This window comes from Sminthopsis crassicaudata, chromosome 2 (genome assembly GCF_048593235.1).
Source record: "Sminthopsis crassicaudata isolate SCR6 chromosome 2, ASM4859323v1, whole genome shotgun sequence".
Lineage (NCBI taxonomy): Eukaryota > Metazoa > Chordata > Mammalia > Dasyuromorphia > Dasyuridae > Sminthopsis > Sminthopsis crassicaudata.
In genome coordinates, this window is record NC_133618.1 from 135,194,121 (window position 1) to 135,210,233 (window position 16,113).

The window sequence follows — 16,113 nt, forward strand, 5'->3', positions numbered from 1 at the left end:
ATGTATCTATTTAAAGGAGCTCATACATGACTCATAGCAAATTGAAGAAGCATAGTCTTGCTAATCCTAAAAATAATGTCTAACCAGTCTATGTCTAATCTTAAAATTTTATTAATAATTAATGAGTGAGAAGTGGAGAATACCCACTGCTTCTCTGTGGCTGCAGTTTTTTAACTTAAATAATTCACAAACACATCTGCACCAAGAAATATTCTAATATATTATTTTGAAAGATTCTGTATCTTTGATGTTCTCATGATAGCTTATATTGCTCTGCGGGGTTTTGAATGAGACTTCAGTCTCATTCTTATTCCTATTATCTTATTTGTAGGGGTTCACTAGATAGAAAAGAGAGGAAAAAAAATCACCAGTCTGAAACCAGGATATTTTGGTTTGTGACCTTTGTCAAGTCTAATCAGGTAAACAAGACTGAATTTAGATTTTAGCTCTCAAAGGAAGAATTTTAAAATAAAGAAAGAAAAACAAAACAAAACCTTAAGGCATGAGCTTAAATTCAGTGAATCATAAATAAATACTAAGAGGATTTCAACAAAACATAGTTACTTTATCCTTTCCCTTTTCATAGACTCATTGTCTAAGGAATGGCCTTAGAGATCCTGAAAATTGGGATAAATTCCTTCACTTTTCTAAGTCTTTTTGTGGATGAAACGATTGAGTTCCCCTTTAGCACTGAAATTTTGATTCCATGTTTTTACCTAAACCAACTGGCTTATCTTACAAATAACAAACCTGAGGCTCAGATATGGTAAGTGACTTGTACCAAATCACACAGCTCATTAGTGGCAGGCCTGGGATTAGAACTCAAGTCAGCTGATTTCTAACTCCTAAATCACTGCTCTGTTACCATGACACCATGCTGCCCCACATTTTTTATCATTATTAATATTCAAGAGGTGCTCATGCCCATCAGCTTCATGAGAGATATGGATATGAGACTGATTCTCTAAGACAGGAATAAGAAGCTAAATGAGCATACCAGAGACCTCATCATTAGGGTAACCATTGAAAGACCCTGGTAAGAGAAGACTGGGGTGGGATGGGGATGCAGGGATATGAGATCTGTCTTCAGACATTTTAATATTTATTATGTATCTTCATCCATCCATCAATCAATACAGTGAATGCAGGATTTGATTTAATATACTAATTTTACCCAATGAGGAAATTAGGATCAAGGAGTAAAAGTTACAGGGAGAATTGTGTGTGTGTGTGTGTGTGTGTGTGTGTGTGTGTGTGTGTGTGTGTGTGTGTGTTTAGGAATATGACTTTACTAAGGAAGGAAATCTCCCTCTCCTCTTTCAGTATAAAATAAAGCTGGATGTTCAGGTCAAACAATATACCAAGATGCATTACCTGGGCAGACCAATCCTGAGGACTATGGGACCAGTCATGGGAAGTGATTATATAGACAGATTAGTTAATGAAGAGATACTCCAAGGAAGAGCATGGAGCTTAAAGATCTTTGCCCCCCCCCCCGAAATCTCCTGAAAAGTGCTGTAAGAACTGGAGGACTAGGGTACAAAAATATGCAGAAATAATATTGCGGATTTATTGATATTGAGTTTAAAAAATGAGCAGAGTACTGAGCTATGTAGAGGCAAGTTATGAAATGAAGAAGTTGTCCCTTTACCAAGTGCCTTATTTCCCGTATATATTGCTGGAAAGAATATAATTTTTTTTTTCTTGGAATCAACTGCTGGACTGTGAGTTGTGAGGACTAGATCTGAATTTCTGAGGTTAAAGAAATGAAAGTCATCAAAATGAGGGGTATTACTATAAGGAGTTCAGCTATAATTTTCCTCACTGTCTTTGCTAAACCTATTCTATAGATAATTTTTATTAGCCATTATGTTTGCAGAGGACATTACCACTAAGAATCAGCTGCTTTCTCACCCTGGGACTTGCCTCAGCATTCAGATGCTTCAGAGCTTTCATATTTGAAAATACCCCTCTGTTATCCTAGCCCTCTTTTCTCATTGGTGAGTTCCTCCATTTTGAGAATAAGTCCAATCAAGTCATGTATTCCTCTCTCACTTGTATTTTTGAAAGTCTTGGACTTCACCACCATGTCTTTTAATCCCCACCCCAACCCCCACTCAGCCATTTTTATGCATTATCTTTTCCATTATCTTACTCAAAGAAATTCCTTAAATTCCTTTTTTTTTTTTAAATTTGACTTTCCAGTGCTTAGCAAACTGTCCAAAATAAACTAAACATTTAATAAGTGTTGCTGAGTGTCAGTGGAGAATCCTTTAAGAGACAAGAACCAGACTCTTATGTACCCAGAAAAATGGGTAGATGCATACAAAGATTAATGACAGGTTCCCAAGGAAGATTAAATCAGCCTGCTTTTCAGAGAACAGGCTCTGATGTTTGATTTACAATCAGTATCATGGAATTACAGATTCTCAGATTTTGATGGGATTTCAGGGATCATCAGACACCCTTTGTTATCTGAGATCTGCCAACCTTTCTAAGACCCTCATAACCATGTATCAATCTGAAGGAGAAAATACAATAGAAAGAAATACTGCAAGAAGATCCAATTGATCAAGTACAGCTTCAGTGTGTGAGAGAAGGTGCTGATTCACATCTCCCAATTGCTCACCCTCATCAAATGAAGAAGCTCAGAAAAGCAGTAATCTGTGCTCAAACTATGCCTACCCCATGATTACTTCTGTTGAAGAGCCTGCTTTCTATGGAAAGCCAGTATGAGTAGTGTAGCTAAGAGGAAATATGTCTGTCTCAACAAACTTAATTCATCTGATTAGGTTAGAATATTTTCCCCTCCTTCCTCCTTCCTTCTTCCCTTCTTCCTTTTTTCCTTTCTTCCCTTCTTCCTCCCTCCTTCCCTAAATCCCTCCCATCCTTTTTTCTTTCCCTTACTTCTTTCTTCCCTTTCTTCTTTTCTTTCTTCCTTCTTTCTTTTCTTTTCTTTCTTCCTTTTTTCTCTCTTCCTCCTTTCCTTCCTTCCTTCCTTCTTTCCTCCCTTTCTTTCCTTCCTTCTTCTTTTCTCTTTTTTCCTCCTCCTCTTTCTCCTTCCTCTCCTTTCACCCTTTCAATTTTATTCCACAAATAATGAGTAACAATTAGACAAATTAAGAGTCACATCATCCAAATGATTTATTTTCCGAGTCATATTGATATATACTTATAGAAGAGCATGTGGGCTTTGTAATTGGGGTCGTTTAGCATCCCTGCAGCCAGTCAGAAATTCTCAGCAAAGGATAAAATTCTTCAGGAGGAAGATGCAATGGGACCACTACCCATTATATTAAGAAAACTTCATCTGGACAGGAGAACCAATCTTTGCACAATTCTTGATTCTTTCATTGAACCTATGTGGCTTGTCCAGGTGAGTAGTGGGTGGGAATTAATCCATTAGAAAATATGCAGTCAGGACAGACCAAAGAGGAAGTAAGAAATAGGGTCCTTCCATTCTATATCTAAGTGAAATTTGTCTAAATTAATAGTAAGAGCAACTATGGAGTAGAAATTAAGGGGAAAAGATATTAGGGAACAAAAAAGTCACATGAAACCTCAGAAGAGTGTACATGAAAGAGAGAAAGCTTGCAGTATGTCCCAATCCTTCCATTTTCACTAGATAAACACTGCATGCTGGTTGAATGTCTTTTCAATTCAATAGATATTTATGTAGTGTCTAAGTATTCCTTCTACTCACACCACCATTTTTTTTACAGGCCTTCATCACTTCATATGTAGTATATTACAATAGCTTTCTAATTGGGCTGCTTCAAGTTTCTTTCTACTGTGATGCTGACCACATAAACCTACTTATACTTATATATCTTCTATTACTTCTAGGAACAAAGTATAAGATTTTCAGTTTGGAATCCAAAACTTTTTTAACCATCTCATCTTTTTTTTTTTCTTTTCTCATCTTTTACTTCCCTTAACACACTATAATCTAGCCACAATAGTCTTCAGACTCAGTTTAGATTCTACTTTCTTTAACAAACCTCAGCCTGATGCTAGTCTCTTCCTCCCAAGATATTGACTATGTCTATACACATAGTTATTTACTATCCCCCATTAGAATCTTAGATCCTATTATCCTGGCCTGTTTTGCCTTTTTAACCCCAGCATTTAGCACCAGTACCTCTTCTGTAATAATTATAAATTTCTATTGATTGATAGACTCTATATAAGATATTGTAGGGGATGAAAAATGATTTAAGAAAAGGCCCCTGTCCTAAAAGTTATCATAATCTAATAAAGAGGATCAAAACAAATATTCAGTTAACAATAAGTCAGAAAATGGAAAATGCAATAAAAGCAGATTTAAAGGAAGTTCCCAGAATCAGACTAGATTGCATGCAGTCAAGAAAGATTTTATAGAGAAGCTGGTATTTATGTTGGCCATTTAAATATAGTTGGATTCTTTTCAAAATGAGGGGAGGGAGGTAAAACACTTCAGACAGATAAATGGCTGAGGTGTGGGATCCAGGAAGGCAGGGATTATCAGTTAGTTCTGTTTGTGTCAGCTAGATGGCACAGTAGATGGAGCACAGAAAGACCTGACAGCAAATCCAGGTGGCTAGTGGGTGGGCATTAGTCCATTAGGAAATGTGCAATCACTTCCTCACTTAGTTGTGTGATTCTAGGCAAGTCATTTAATCTCTGATTGCATTAATCCACTGAGAATGAAATAGTAAACCAGCCCAGTATTTTTGCCAAAAAAACACCATCTAAAGCATGGTCCATCTATTTCTATTTGTGTTTCCCTCCATGCTTAGCATGGTATTTTACACAGCAGTAAATAATTTTAATAAATAGTAATTTTAATAGTGTTTTTGTTGAATGAAAAGATGAACAATAATAGAAAGACTCAGGGGTAGAATAAAATGAAACACATTTTGGGAAATGTCCTGAGCCAAGTTTATGTTTTAGGAAATAAACATGTCAAGGTAAAGTGGAATCAGGTTTGGAGAAGCTTTGAATGGCAGGTCAAAGTATCTGTTCTCTCTCCTTTTTATCTTTCTTTCTGCCTTTCTTTTTTGAGGCTGAGTTAAGTGACTTTCTCAGGGTCACACAGGTAGTCTGTGTTTGAGGCTAGATTTCAATACAAGTACTCCTGATTCCAGAGCTGGTGCTCTATCCAATGTTCCACCTACCTCTAAAATATCTATTCTCAATGCAGAAGGAGCAAGGAATCCCTTAATTTTATTGTTTTTCTTTTAATTTTTGAATAGGAAAGTGTGAGGATCAGAGTTATTCTTTGGTAAAAAAAAATAATAATGTCAATAATGTTTAAGATGGAGAAGTGTGTTGAAGGAGGGAGAAGGACAAGTTTGGAACCTGAAAAGACTAGTGAAAAGGCTATTGTAATAAGCCAGTCGAGAAAAATGAGAGCTGTTACATTAGTGGTAGTGAAAATGAAGTCTCTTTGGAATCCCCATGCAACATTGTATGCTCATCACTACCTCTGTTCCACTCCCCACCTCCACACTTGTCTCACTGCAACAGTAACTACATGGGTTTCAGAGCACTATAGAACCCCCCTTTCCTCCCTACACAGAATTCCAGGGACTTCAGACTTCTGATTGCTATTTTCCTGTCATTTTTGCCCAAAAGAATGTGGCAAGACTCAGAAGATGTCAAGAACACAGCAATCATTACTGTGCTTTTGGAATTACATCATTGAAGTCTAATCCTCTGGTTTATATTATGCCCCAAATCTCTGAAGCATGCAATACAATACAATTTAATGCACAGCACTTTTCCCAGGGATATAAACAATACACAAAACAGGGATGCATAGGCAAACAAAGAATGCTGTCCAGCTAATCATCTTCCTAGGAGCAATACTACTGTCAATCAAGGAGGTCTCAAAGAGCTCTCTTGAGCTTCCTTCTTGACAACATATTCAGTGCTGTAATATTATGTCCAGTTTACAGATACCTTCTATGAAGTTAAGCCTAGCTTTGGCTTTATAGGATGGCCATAGGAAGCCTCAATGAGTGAGAAAGGCTGGTACTCTCATCAGGTTAACGGGAAAAGTTGCAGTCAACCTTTCTGTCTCACTGATGTAGTCAGTCCTCTATTCAACAACCAAAATGATCTTCCTCAAGTACAGGTTTGACCAGGTAACCCCCTCAGTAAGTTCCAATGATCCCTTATTGTCTTTGCATGAAATACAAAATTCTCTGTTTAGCATTCAAAGAGTACTCCATAATGTGTTCTTTACCTGCTCAGCTTTCTTATACCTTATACTAGCAACAGTACAATGATACTGGCATCCTTACTATTCCTTAAATAATACTCACTATCTCCCAATTCTGCAATGAACTGGGATGAATCAGATTCCCATTCAAATCCCTACTAAACTCCTGCTACCTATACAAAATCTTTCCCAAACCCCTTAATGATAGTGCCTTCCCTTTCTGGATTATCTCTAATTCATCCTATATCTAGCTTGTTTGTACATAACTGATTTCATTTTGTCCATTTCCCTCTCCAGTAGACTGTGAACTCTTTGAGGACAGGGACTTTTTACCTTTCTTTGCATCCCCGTTGCTTAATAACACATTATCTGGCACACAGTAGGCATGTAGTAAATATTTGTTGACAGACAGATCAAATGCTATCCAGATTAAGTCAATGGAGAGATGGAAAGATCCCCAAATTGGCCAAAACCTAAGGACAGTTCAACAAATGGGATGGCCAAGCCATGAGGCAGAGTGCTCCAACCAATTCTGTGATGATGAATATGTGTGGGCACTGCGAGCTTCAGTTACATTCAAATAAGACTTAGTTTATTGACAGCAACTCCCACATTACCCTGGGAACATTTTCTAGCTCTGAGGGTGTTTGAATTCATGAAAACAAACTGGTATTTTGTTGTGTTGAGGTTGTATTTAAATTCACAGAGCACTATTTTTATCATGAAGTGAAATTTTTTAAAAAATAATAACTTTAGCACTTGCTAATAGAGACTATAAACAAAGACATTGTTCTTCTTGTTCTCTCACTACTTCCAAAACCTAAGCTTAGCATAAACGTTGAGTTTAGCCATAGAAAACAAAAGGGCTACTTAAACATACAAGGGAAATATCAGAGGTGACATTTGTTTTCCAGTGTCTATTTTATAGATCAAATGGAGTAGATTCTTTGGTGGATGCTAAGAATCTTTTGCAGAAGTAAGATATAGCCTTAATCAAATGGGTACATGTTCATCACAATGTCACTTAAATTTTCTGAACCTGTTTCCTCACCTATAAAATGGGGATACTAATAGTTGTATCAGTACTAGTATCTCACAGGATTGTTATGAACAAATCATTTTAAAGTGATATAGAAATATAAACTATTAGTATTATCTTATGGTATTGTATGTCTATAAAACAAAGATGTTTTCATTTCCAATTTTCACATATATAATACAGTAGAAGACTTTATTATATCAACCTTTGAAAAAACTATAGTCTTTAACCAAATCATTATTATAAAATATAATATCAAGAAACTATTTGTTGTATTTTTATTCTTGGGATTTTTTTTGATGAATCTTCATTCATGCAATGCTAAGGAACACTGCATATCCCTGCTGCAGGGGACCAATATCAATCCTATCTCCCAATACCAAAAAAAAAATCTCCCAAAACTCAAAACAAAAAACTGATGAACTCCATATGTAGATTGAACAATATGCTTTTTATATATAACCAATGTAGCAAAGGGATTTGTTTTGCTTGAATCTATCCATTTGTTACAAGAGTTTTGTTTTTTTGTTTGTTTGTTTTTTCTAATAGGGGAAATAAGAGGGAGAAAATGGATTTCATTGTTAATTTTAAAAATATCTGGGTATCTAGGACTATTTCCTCTTTTCTCTCTTAGAATGCAGCACTGGCCATTGAGCCCAATCTTTATGAACATACAACTGTTTACAGTTTTACAGATAGAAAAATAAAATTCTTAAAAAATAGAAGGAAAAAAAAAGATGAAGAAATCTGGTTCGGGAAGAATGTGATTACATATAATGAATGTCTTGGACTTGGAAAAACTGTGTAGAACTCAAAGATATTTTTGTAAAGACTACTGGTCTATTAACTACCTAGTGAAGAACAGTCTTCTTGATTGTTTGGAAGTATATCCCTAAGGTACTAGCTAGCTGAATAAAAGCCTATCCTTTCTCTTTGGTTTCCTTCTTTTTGGTGGATGATATTTTGAAAGGGGCAAACCTGTAGGACATGTAGTTTAGTAATATGGGCCTTTGTTTTGGTGTTCTTTTGTTTTAGGCAATATTAATCTAGAGAATATAACCTTGTGAATTTTGAAAGGTGAGAAAATCAGGCTACTTGAGGTCTAAGAATCCTGGATTTCAGTAACAAATTTTTTCAGTAACAAACTGATTTCAGTTACAAATTTTGTAACCAGATCAACATTGGTACCAAGGAGAGCCAGAATCAAATTTTAGAACCTAGTCAATCAGTATTTAAAATGACTTATCCAGAAGCAATGCTATATTTGACTTTAAACTTGGTGGGACTAATGCTATGTACAAACTGGGTCAAGTCTGAGGCTACTCTCCTCTGAGACTGAGATGATATCCCCTGGAGATGTTGGGGAAAATGTAGGTCTATTTTTGTTATATCTTTAAGTAAATATGCCAAGGCAAAGGATAATTGATATTAAACTGATAAAATAAACTGGGTCTAGTCATTTATTGTGACCATTTGAGGAAGCACATTTGGAATGGAGGATTGAATTAGTAACAGTAGAGATGATACTCTGACCCCTCAAGGAGGAAAAGTAGCAGCCTGACTCAGAAAGCATATGTAATATATATCTATACTTTCTCACATGTGATCTCATCAGCTTCCATGGATTTGATTATCATTTTTATTCAGATGATTCTTAAATCTATTTATCAACCCTGATTTCAATCCTATTCAATCTTATGTTACCAAAAAAAGCCTGAGACTTTTGAACCTGGGTGTCTTACAAAGCATCTTAAATACAACATATCTAAGAAAATTTCATCATTATCAACCAACAAACTCTACCCTCTTCTAAACTTGCTTATTAATAACATGAGCACTCCTACCCTTCCAGCTCCTCAGGTTTGAAGCTTTAGAGTCATCTTAGACTCCTCTTTCTCATTCACTCTACAGATCCAATTGACAAATTTTATAATTTCTTTTTCTATAATCTCTCTTGTACATTTTTCCCCTTTCATTTAGCTTCTGCCTGAGTTCAGAGCCTTATTATTTCTCACTTGAATTACAGTAATAGGCTCGTAATTGATCTCCCTTCCAATCTTCTACTACTTGTAATCAACCTTCCTTTCAGATTCTAGTTTTCTTAAAATATAGGTCTAATCACATCACCCTCTAGTCAATAAATTAGGTGATTCCCTATTATCAGCAGTACTAAGTATAAAGTCCTTTTTTTTGGCATTCAAAGCTTTTAACAACCTATGGCCTTCCTTTTTCATTCTTCTTACATTCTACTCATTTTCACAAACCCAATGTAATTCAGCCATTCTGGCCTGTTTTCTGTTGTTTGCATAAGACCCTCTATCTTGATGCCTCCACATGGAATACTCTCTCACACAAACTGCTGGTACTGCTGGTACAAACTGGTGGTGCTGAAATTTCTGACTTCCTTTAAGATTTAATTCAAATACCACTTTTCAAATTGCTTACTGTTTTTGTAAAGAGGCAGGAAGGGAGAAAAATGTGTAACTCAAAATCTTGTAAAAATGAAAACTAAAAATTGTTTTGACATGTAATTTAGAAAAATAAAATGTTATTTAAAATAAGACATAAAATACATTTTAAAAAGGCCAAGATCTCCTATTACATTTGGGTTGATCTCCAGTCCTCCTTATCTTTATCTTGCCATTGGACCCAGATGGCTCCAATGGAGAAAATGAGGCTGGTGGCTTTGCACAGCCCTCTTTCACTTAAATCCAATTTACTTCCAAGTCATAATATCATCTTAATGTCCTGCTATTCTTTGGGAATGAAAGACAAACAACAAATACCATTTCTTCTAAGAGGCCCTTCCCAATTTCTAGTTTCATTCTTTCTAATGTAACCTTCCATTTGCTCTGTATTTATCTTGTATATTTTGATTTATGTATGTTTCTTCTATTAGAACGTAAGCTCCTTGAAGGAAGACATTACTTTTTTTCTTTTTCTTTGTATCCCCAACATTTACCATAATGTCTCATAATACCCCAAGGTATGTACTTAATAACTGCTTATCGACTGATCAGATATATGAAATAATAAATGAATAAATGCTTGAATGAATGGGTAGATAAATGAATGAATTGAAAGATAAAATAATTAATAAATGATGAAACAAATAAAAAAATCAGAAGCAGAAAAGTTTTAGGTATAGTCAGAGAATCTGTCATGTTTGGCCTACAAGAGAGTAAAACTTTCTTAAAAGAGATACTAGTGAGGAAAAAAGGCCAGCAATATCTTAGACTCTAAAATCTATAATCTTTTTTCCCCTTTTAAATGGCCATTTAATTATACTGATAATTTATGCACAACTCATTAGACACTAAGGTAGAATGCAAAGCTATACTTTAATTCCTCTGTAAGGGTAACTAACCTGCCACTAGCAATAATTATGAAATATTTTCCACCTCTTTAGAGGATTACAAAGCAATTCTACTTTGTTTGACTTCACTATAGTCTGATTATTCTGCAGCAGAAGCACTATTTCACAGAATCAGAGTTAGACAAGAGTGTACCCAGGAATTATAGAATTTAGAGCTGGAAGAAACAATAGGTAACAATCAACCCAAACTAAATTTTAGAGCTGGAACGCTAAGGTCCAAGTATAGATGCTTTGTCCAAGATTACTCAGGTAATGAGGCAGAGCTTGCATCTGAACTCAGATTATCTGATTCTGGATCCACTATTAATAGACAAATGGCAAAAATGTAAAGGATCCCCACTTTTCTGTGTCCATAGGACTCCTACCATGGGAACTCCCTCTACATTAGACTGTAAGCTCCTAAAGGAAGCTTGAATCTTCAGCACTCAGTACAAAGCCTAACACAAAGTAAGTGATTTAATAAATGCTATTTGATTGGATCAACCCATATAATAAATGTTACGAATCATAATTCTAAGAATTAGTAGAAAAATACTACGTAGTATTCCTAAGGCATTGAGAAATTAAATGAGTTGTGCATATCTCAGATTGTGAACTCCTTGAAGGCAAAAACTGTCTTTTGTCTTCTTTTGTATCTTTAGCACAGTACCTGGAATGTGGTTTCAGTGCTAATAAATTTTTATCGATTGTGTGATTGATAGTATGTGTCAACAGTCTGATTTGTGCCTAGATCTCTCTGATTTCCTTTGAGACTCAGCTAATAAATCATCTCTTATAAGAAACCTTTCTCAATGCCCCTAGTGGCTAGTGTTTTCCTCTTCCTTAAATTATCATGCTTCTTGTCTGTTTACTTGATATAACTCCTCGTGTAGAAAGTAGTTTCTTGACATCACAGGGCCTTTTATTTAGGCTGTTCATATCCATCACATAGCAAAGCCTTACAGATTAAGTAGTTGTTTTATAAAGATTCATAGGCTTAAATTGAAATTCCAGAAGTTTGTCCATTATGTCAAAGCTAAATTAAGTTTCTCTAACATTTTATTTTTTAAATATGAAAATAAACTAATCTTATTATGATGGTGTCAAAATCACAAAAACAGCCATACAACCAAGAATTTACATTCTATGAAGAATTATAATAACCCCTAAATTCAAAATAAAAAATGCTTTGTTGCAATTCACAAATAAGGATTATTATATTCTATATTAAGTCATAGGTACCTATATGTGTACATATTTATAAATATATAGCTGATAAAGAACATCTAAAAATTTAAAATTTCCATTATACATATAAAGCATCATAGATTTAGAGCTGAAAGAAACCTAAGAATACTATCTTTTCATTTTAGAAATAAGGAAACTGAGCCCCACAGTGATTTGTTCCAGAAAATATAGATATCCATCAAGTGACTGAACCAGAGTTCAAATATAGGTCTGCTAACTCCCAATCCAGAGTTCTTTCCAACATCCAAGTCTTCTAGTACACAAGCCATTTCCTAGCATGAAAAGGAGAGCTAAGCTATGCTGCTAAGCCATGAATCAAAATAAAGGAAAATGATAATGAACTTCTGCAACTTTTGAAGGTTGTTATGACAGCCAAAAGAAAGAACTATGGTGGTTATTTAACTTGGTTCCTTATCTAGACATTTAGTATTATTATTTTTAAAAACGTACATCATTAAATTGGTGCTCCAACCAATTGTACTTAAATGGTGAGTTTTAATTAAGGAGCTGTACACATTGTGCTCTTTTCAGTCTTTCCTAATGGTTATTGTTCATAGACCTACCTGTGGCCTTTACCGGGGGTTGTTCTCCTAGCAACAATTTTAACCTTTTGGCATGGATTTTCCCTTGATAATGTGAATCAGCCACCACTGCTGATGTAAAAGACATGTTACAGAGGGTACAACACTTGTTTTTATCCACCATGTCATCATCACTTCCCTGCAAGAAAAGAAGAAAAGAAACAAAAATGTTAGAGGGAAAACAAAGAAGGCTCTGGGACCATGAAGCTGCAGGAGGAATCACTCAACTACAAACTATCAGCAAAACTAAGCTTTCCCCCTGCCCCCACCTTTCCTTTGCATCCAAAATTTAGCACAAGACTGATTTAGCAAAAGCTTAACAGCTTTACTTTTCTCCTGCAATCTTTTTGAAAGACAGTGTGCAATACAAGAGTAGTGGTTAGAAGACCTGGGCTTTTAATCCAGGCCTCGTATTTACTAGCATTGTGCAAGCAAGCTGCTTAACCCCTCTGATGCTCAGTTTCCCAGTGTGCCAAATGGAGATTATCATACCTACCCTGCTCATATCCTATAGGGCTCAAATGAGATGATATAGGTAAAATGCTTTGCAAGCATCAAAGTGCCTTATAAATGTCAGGAATTATCACTGATTACTACCTTGTCTCACAAAACATTCCAAGGATCAGGTGCTGAAAAGGATCTTGGGAATTATTTCATTAATCCTCTCATCTTATAGATAAAAAAAGGTCCATAAAATATCAATGTTTGCCCAAAGTCATTCAGGGAAGGAAATGACAGAGTCAGGGACTGACCTGAACCCTCTGACTCACAATCTGCTATTTTTTTTTCAAATTTTCTTTTGTTTTTTAATGACAATGCTCACATATTGGAAGAAAAATGGGACAGATGTTTATGGAAAATGCTGATTCTAGTACAATGAGGGAAAAATAGTACTACAAATACCAGTCCAGCATATGCAATTTTAGATTTCAACCATGACTTGAGTTTTTTTGCAGATATCTGCAAATTGGTGCATATTCAATATTTCACTCCCCTGCTAAGCCAACCAGTCTCACTTAGTGGGGTACATGTCAGAACAATTCTACTTAGCTTGGCTTGCTTTATCCATTACTTCAATACTGGAAAAATACATTTTCCCTATGCTTTTCCATCCTGTGAAAGTCCCATCGATGTTATCTTACCCAATCTGCTATTAAGACCTTTCTCACATTCTCTTGAAGTTTTTAGTATACTAATGGAGCAGGTTGGCAGTCCCTTAATTATCATGCACTCACTCTCATTTTGCGAGTGTACATTTCATTGATGACAACCTTTTACATTACTTCTTCAAAGCAATTACTTATTTGTAATGTTCTATGGACTACTCATGCCCACTATGAGCCTTTCCATTGCACTTTGGCTGATTCTCAACTCCATTTTCCTCCAACATGTTAGCATTTTATTTCACACACTCCAATAATATTGTCGAAAGAAAGATAGTGTTAAAAAGATAGGTTTTTTATTTAGAGAGAATTTGGGGTCATTTAAAGAAGCTTATGGAATATTATTTCTCTGTAAGAAATGACCAACAGGGTGATTTCAGAAAAGCCTGGAGAGACTTACATGAACTGATGCTGAGTGAAATGAACAGGATCAGGAGATCATTACATACTTCAACAACAATAATGTATGATGATCAATTCTGATGGATGTGACCCTCTTCAACAATGAGATGAACCAAATCAGTTTCAATAGAGCAGTAATGAACTGAACCAGCTACACTCAGTGAAAGAACTCAGGGAGATGACTATGAACCACTACATAGAATTCCCAATCCCTCTAATTTTGTCCGCCTGCATTTTGGATTTCCTTCACAGGCTAAATGTACACTATTTCAAAGTCTGATTCTTTTTGTTCAGCAAAACAACTGTTTGGTCGTGTATACATATGTTGTATTTAATTTATACTCTAACATATTTAACATGTATTGGTCAACCTAGCATCGGGGGGAGGGGAAAATTCGAACAAATGGTTTGGCAATTGTCAATGTTGTAAAATTACCCATGCAAATATCTGATAAATAAAAACTATTATTTTTTTAAAAAGCTTATGCTTTCCCAAAGGCAAAATTTTCCTCTTTCTATTCAATCCTTTGGCTGATTCATGATCAATTTGCAGTATTGGTTTTAGATATCAACTTTATAGGTTGTACATCCAAGTGCTTATCATAATCTTAACAATAAGAATATTTCATCCATTTAATTTTTTTCCTGTGTAGTTAGACCAAATTCTTTTGAGAGATAAAAAAATTTAATTTAAGAAATTCTTCATTACTTCATTATTACTGATAAAATTAAAACAATATTATGGACAAATAGTAACATCTGAAAGGTCTCTCATATTATAATTCTTAAATTTTGTGTGCCATGGATTTCTTTGGCAGTCTGGTATAGCCTACCAGATTTTATCAAACTTATATGGAACTTTTCTGCAAATAACCTTTAAAAATATATAAAATACACAGTATTACAAAGAAAATCAAGTATATCAAAATAAGCCTTTTTTCTCCCATCCAAAATCAGAGACCATCTGAAATCTATTCATGGGACCATCCCCTAATGTCTTAATGGACCTTAGATTGAGAATTCATACTCTAAAGTAGCTGCCACATTTGATATATTTGGGCTCCTGACTTAGTGCATATTGTAAGTGCTCAATAAGTGCTTGTTGATTAACTTACTAATGCCATACCTACTGACAAATAGAAACCAAAGACCAGCAGATGGCAGCTGAGACAAACAGCAAAACCAACAGCAACTTTGAAGAGTCCCAGCAGAAAGTAGAAGAAACATTAGAGATATCCAGTAGAGAGCCGCACTCGGCTACTGCGACAAGAGACAATTTGTCTCTGAAAACTGTCTTGATAGGATCTGGCAAACCATCTAAGATTGTAAGGTCTTGGAATGCTCAAGGTGAAAAGGATTTTAGAGAAAATATGGCATAACTCTTCACTTATCAGATAAAGAAACTGAAGCTGAGAGAGAGAGAAAATGACCTCCTTAGAGTTGCACAGCTAGTAAATACCATTGAGAATTTACCTGGATAGCTTCGGAAAACACAAGATATTTCAAGTCACATGGTATATCTTGAGTATTTTTGACAAAGCAATAATTAATCAATTGGTATTATAATTAATATAATTGCATATACATTTGTTATAATTAATATAAATATATACATTTTATAGCTAATCTATTCTCATGTGTTTTATGTACACATTATACATAATCTATAGAGATGAATTTATATATGTAAATATGTATATATGTGTCTATATATGTAAATACACACATAAATGCAATATATATGAGTAAATTGTGTATCTCTGTAGAGATATACCTATTAAAATCAACATTTTTTTCACATTATATATAACAGTGGTCCTCACACTTTTTAAATAGGGGGCCAGTTCACTGTCCCTCAGACTGTTGGAGAGCTGGACTATAGTAAAAATAAAAGCTCACATTCTGTCTGCGCCCCTCAGCCCATTTGCCATAACCTTAAGGGCCACATAAATGTTCTCAGCGGGCCACATCTGGCCAGTGGGCCGTAATTTGAGAACCCCTGATATATAATGTCCAATTGGAGTTTGGCCAAAAAAAGAAGGAAAAAAAAAAGATTTTAAAAGGCTCTGGCCGAGACCTTATTTTAACTATTATCTTTTCTCTACTCACTGCTCATTTTT

General features: G+C 35.1%; 1 protein-coding gene across 4 annotated transcripts in view; it reads right to left on the reverse strand.

The window, feature by feature from the left end:
* Positions 1–16,113, reverse strand: part of ZMAT4 (zinc finger matrin-type 4) — a 756,392-nt gene that overhangs the window by 411,922 nt on the left and 328,357 nt on the right. For all 4 annotated transcript variants that reach the window (XM_074287328.1, XM_074287326.1, XM_074287329.1 and 1 more), the window contains one exon: positions 12,411–12,567. In XM_074287328.1, coding sequence (XP_074143429.1) covers positions 12,411–12,567 — 157 coding nt within the window. The remainder of the gene's footprint in view (positions 1–12,410; positions 12,568–16,113) is intronic.